This window comes from Nipponia nippon, unplaced genomic scaffold (assembly GCF_047370975.1).
Source record: "Nipponia nippon isolate SJK-2023a ecotype South Korea unplaced genomic scaffold, ASM4737097v1 scaffold_29, whole genome shotgun sequence".
NCBI lineage: Eukaryota > Metazoa > Chordata > Aves > Pelecaniformes > Threskiornithidae > Nipponia > Nipponia nippon.
Genome location: NW_028262346.1, coordinates 2706139 through 2711496, shown reverse-complemented (window position 1 = coordinate 2711496; position 5358 = coordinate 2706139). Strand labels below are relative to the sequence as shown.

The 5358-nt window shown below is 47.8% G+C and overlaps 1 protein-coding gene and 1 long non-coding RNA gene across 2 annotated transcripts; both read left to right on the top strand.

The window, feature by feature from the left end:
- Positions 1-486: 486 nt before the first annotated feature.
- LOC148054939 (uncharacterized) lies at positions 487-3810 on the top strand. Its single transcript, XR_015706118.1, has 2 exons — positions 487-636; positions 3174-3810. It is a non-coding gene; the product is annotated as an uncharacterized LOC148054939 (long non-coding RNA).
- LOC148054940 (uncharacterized) lies at positions 711-3810 on the top strand. Its single transcript, XM_087763633.1, has 2 exons — positions 711-750; positions 1751-3810. Exons 1-2 carry the CDS (start codon positions 711-713, stop codon positions 2740-2742), a joined length of 1032 nt encoding a protein of 343 aa, XP_087619759.1. The 3' UTR covers positions 2743-3810.
- Positions 3811-5358: the final 1548 nt, after the last annotated feature.

Sequence of the window (5358 nt, the reverse complement as noted above, 5' to 3'; positions counted from 1 at the left end):
TTTTTATATACTAAATAAATGCTTTGCCTGCTTTTTCCCTTTAAATATAGTTGCAATTATTTACTCATTTTCACTTGCCATTATGATTTCAGTACTGGCTTTGGAGATTTTTTGGTTAGCTATCTCATAATTTTTGCTCAAACCAATGAGTTGAATTTATTTGTAAAATTTAATGAGAGAATGCTATTTTTCTCCTGTATTTGGAGAAAATGGGAAATTTGTAGCGATACTTTTATTTTCAGGCCCAATTCACTATATTGTTGATGGGCAGTCAGTTTTCAGAGTTGATAAAAAAGGAAGCTGTTAATATCAAAGGGTATTTTGTTGTAGTAAAGATAAGGGCTGGCAACCGGAAGATCACGCGCTGTACGGAAAGAGTTAAGGGTCGACCCTCCCTTGTCTCCGCCCCTTATAACATGACACGCCTACTGCCGGGAGTATAAAGGTAAACTACTGCGCAATAAACGTTGGAGTTGAACACCCACACTGTGTGTGCTGACTGTTCCTTCCCCAGCCCAGCCCGGGTCGGCTGGAGAACCGCCGATATAACCTTGATATGTAATGAACGCTACATAGTGGTGACCCCGACGTGATCGGCTGCAGGCAGCAGCGATGGAGCTCGCAGAACTCGTAAAGGTACTAAAGTCGGTAGCAACGGAGGTGGGCGAGGATGGGGCGATAAGGAAAAGGCCCACGGGCGACTGCATCCAATGGATGCTACGCTGGGGAGTGCTCGGCACTCCCACAGAAGTTTTTGGACACCCCAAATTGGGGGAAAATATGCAACGAGCTGACAGAAGCGATCATAAGCAATGTTGGAGGAGCCAGTGACCGGCTTCGCACCTGGGGAACAGTAGAAAGGGTGCTCAAGAAGGGGTTTGCGGCAAAGCGGTGCTGGCTTGCCGCACGTAGCGCGCTGATGGGGCATGAAGTTCCTGGGAACGAAAAGCCAATGGGTTTAGTCTCGGAGGGGACACAGGCTGGCTGGGAGGGAGCACAGCCAGGGGGGGCTGACCCAGACTGGCCAAAGGGCTATTCCATACCATATGACATCATGCTCAGCATATAAAGCTGGGGGAAGAAGAAGGAAGGGGGGAACGTTTGGAGTGATGGCGTTTGTCTTCCCAAGTAACCATTACGCGTGATGGAGCCCTGCTTTCCTGAGGATGGCTGAACACCTGCTTGCCTATGGGAAGTAGTGAATGAATTCCTTGCTTTGCTTTGCTTGCGCGCGCGGCTTTTGCTTTACCCATTAAACTGTCTTTATCTCAACCCATGAGTTTTCTCACTTTTACTCTTCTGATTCTCTCCCCCATCCCACCGGGGGGGAGTGAGCAAGCGGCTGTGTGGTACTTAGTTGCTAGCTGGGGTTAAACCATGACAGTTTTTTTTTGGCGCCCAACATAGGGTACAAAGGGTTCGAGATAACGACAGATTTAATTGGAATGTGCTAGATCGAAGTTATAGCTGGTATTGCTGTTTAGCTATTAATCGGCAGGTTTCTGTGCTTGCCACGGGGCTTGCTTGCCTTACTGTATATTAGAGTCTAATGCTCGTTAGTGGCTGCTTTTTGCTTTCGCTGCTTGCTGTACTGCTGAACTGCTTATCATCTTACTCTGCTGTGCCTGGGAACATTTTGATAACAGCAATGGCTATGTGCCTGGGCTGGCAGATGGCCAGGGCATCTCTGCTGTTTTTCTGTACTGCTGTACTGGACAGGCTGGAACTCCAGTGTGAACTCGAGTTGAAGGGGTGGCCTGTGGGGCACAGACGGGGCCGTCGTTACTGGGGGCTGAGCCAACGGAGGAAGGGGAGGCGCAGGGAGGCTATGGCGCAGCGGGAACAAAGGAGTCGGGAAAGGTGTTCCCGTTACGAGTGGGGAGTCTAGAGCAGCCGCCCACGGAACCTTCGGCACCTTCTGCACCGGCGGATCCGCCACCTCCTCAATACCCCTGGGGCGACTTGCAACAATGTGTGGAAAGGGAGCTGACTGATAGGTTGCTGGATTGGGTCCCGGGGGCCAATGTGGGATCCCAGCGGTATTGCGAACTACGTGAAGGAAGATGGCGGGAAGGAGAAAAGGAGGGCAAGACACCATCACCTTCTGAGGACGCCCCGTTGCATCCCAGTGATCGACGGGTGCTGGACACACAGAGAGCAGAGCGCAGGAAAAGATCTGAGGAACAAGGAGAACCGGCGTCACGGCTGACGACATCTGGGGGGGGTGGTAGGGCTCCCCCGGCACTGCCAGTGATACCTGAGCTACCAGAGGGACCCCTTACCCCTGGGGCAGTGGGAAAGCGAACTGGTATTCCCTCACAGTGGAGGGAGCCTGTACACGATTACCCCATGAGCTCTGATAGCAGTGAGGATGAAGGGGGTGACGAGGGATCCTTGATTGTTGCTTATCCTGTGTGTTCCAAAGGTCCCCTCTGGGAAGCAGGGGTAAACCCTCGAGGGTTGCAGCCCAACCAAATATGGCAGTCTGATGTTACGATTTATGAACCCTTTAATCCACGTAAGTATCTGCATGTCACAGTTGATACCTGCAGTGGAGTTATTTTAGCCACTATGCATGCTAAACAAAATGTTCTCGCAGTCATTTTACATTGGCAGAACTGTATGGCGCAACTTGGCATCCCACAAAAAATTAAAACAGATAATGGAGCGGCATATGTCAGCAAGAAGACAAAGGACTTTTGCGCGCGCTGGGATTTTCAGTTGAGTCATGGTATTCCCTAGAACAGTACGGGCCAAAGCATTGTAGAACGCGCGCATCGCACATTAAAAGGGTTACTCGACCGACTTAGGGAGGGGGAGAATATAAGCCCAGGAACAGGGGTTCCCCCTCCCCTTGACCCTCCTTTATTTCGGGCACAGCGTCTGTTGACGACAGCACTAATTACCTTAAATCATACCATTCGAGGGAACACCTATAAAACCCAGACTGCAACCCAGGCACATTTCCGGCTTGATGAGAATGAAGGGCCTTACCCTTTGGTTCAAGTACGGGACCTGCAAACCCGTGAATGGGGGGGGGCCCGTATTCCCTCCGTTGCCTGGGACGTGGGTATGCGTGTGTGCAAACCGAGAAAGGGACGCTAGAATGGGTACCCAGTCGAAATATTCAACTGTATAGACATTAATCAATCTATTGAGTCTTATCTTGACAGGTTACCATTTCCCTATGCGTCCTGATGGTGTGGGGGAGCAATGAGGGAGCCGCGACGAACTACTGTCTGGATTGGGCAAAATCCATGAACGTAACGGATGCGTGTCTGTATATGCCGGCTACTGGACAAGCCTCTACCTGTCTATTGTTCACCCCCTACTTCACTAGCGATAAGGAGGACAGTTGTTGCCACAAGTCAAACCAGAGCTCCACTATCCCAGGCTTCTGATGCAATACAAGTAAACTCCTTTAATTTAGGAGCTATAGCTGACATAGGCAACTGGTTTACCAATATTCCCAAACTTTAATAACCGGGCTCATAATCTTGTTACTTGTTCTTGTCCTTGCTGTGCTATTACCCTGTCTATTACGCTTAATTATGCATTCTATGAGTCGTATATTAAGAAGTCTTGCCACATATCGATTATTTTACGCGCAGCTTCCCCAGCGAGATCCAGAGCTACTGGAGCTAAGGGAGGGGGAAATGTAGTAAAGATAAGGGCTGGCGACCGGAAGATCACGCGCTGTACGGAAAGAGTTAAGGGTCGACCCTCCCTTGTCTCCGCCCCTTATAACATGACACGCCTACTGCTGGGGGTATAAAGGTAAACTACTGCGCAATAAACGTTGAACACCCACACTGTGTGTGCTGACTGTTCCTTCCCCAGCCCCGGGTCGGCTGGAGATCCGCCGGTATAACCTTGATATGTAACGAACGCTACATATCATTATGAGAATTACTTTAGTTCTAAACAGAACTTTTCCTTGTGTTGAAAAAAAGGTATTTTTATGCCATGAGCAGAAACAGTAAAGCTCAATCCTTTTCAGTTAATGGACTGTTTTGGTTTAACCCCAGCCAGCAACTAAGCAGCACGCAGCTGCTCGCTAACTCCCCCCACCCCAGTGGGATGGGGGAGAGAACTGGAAGGGAAAAAGCAAGAAAACTTATGGGTTGAGGTAAGAACAGTTTAATCACTGAAGTAAAATAAAATAGAATAGTAGTAATAGTAGTAGTAGTAGTAATAATAATAATAATATAATATGATAATAATATACAAAGCAAGTGATATACTATACAATTGCTCACCACCTGCCAACCAATGCCCAGCTTGTCCCCGAGCAGCAATTGCTGTCTCCTGGCCAACTCCCCCAGTTTATATACTGAGCATGATGTCATATGGTATGGAATAGCCCTTTGGCCAGTGTGGGTCAGCTGTCCTGGCTGTGCCCCCTCCCAGCTTCTTGTGCACCTGGCAGAGCATGGGAAGCTGAAAAGTCCTTGACTAGTGTAAGCACTACTCAGCAACAACTAAAACATCAATGTGTTACCAACATTATCCTCATACTAAATCCAAAACATAGTATTATACCAGCTACTACGAAGAAAATGAACTCTAGCCCAGCTGAAACCAGGACATGGGCAATAATGGATATTCAGCTTAATTTACTGATAAACTTCACATAAAATAAATCCTTATAGCATCAGAAGTGCATTGTGATAGAGAACATAGAATCATAGAATTGTTAAGGTTGGAAAGCAGGTTAAATGTTTAATCTTTTAAGAATTTTTCAAGAAATAATTGTTGAATAAAGTTCTTAATGTATTTAATACTGTTGTTGTTGCTGTTGTTGTTGTTTTATTATTCATGGAATCATAGAATCATAGAATACCAGGTTGGAAGGGACCTCAGGGATCATCTGGTCCAACCTTTCTAGGCAAGAATTTGCACAGTCTAGACGAGATGGCCCAGCACCTTGTCCAGCTGAGTCTTAAACATGTTCAACGTAGCAGAGTCAACCACTTCCCTGGGGAGATTATTCCAATGACTGACTGTTCTCATTGTGAAATATTTTCCTCTCGTGTCCAATTGGAATCTCCCTGGGAGTAACTTGCACCCATTACCCCTTGTCCTCACCATGTGACTCCTTGTAAAAAGGGAGTCTCCATCTTCTTTGTAGCTCCCCTTTAAGTACTGGTACATGGTGATGAGCTCATCTCTAAGCCTCCTTTTCTCAAGGCTGAACAAACCCAGCTCTCTCAGCCTATCCTCATACGGCAGGCTTCCCAGACCCTTGATCATCTTGGTGGCCCTTCTCTGGACCCCCTCCAGCCTGTCCACAACTTTTTTGTATAATGGGGACCAGAACTGTACACAGTATTGCAGGTGTGGCCTGACAAGCACCGA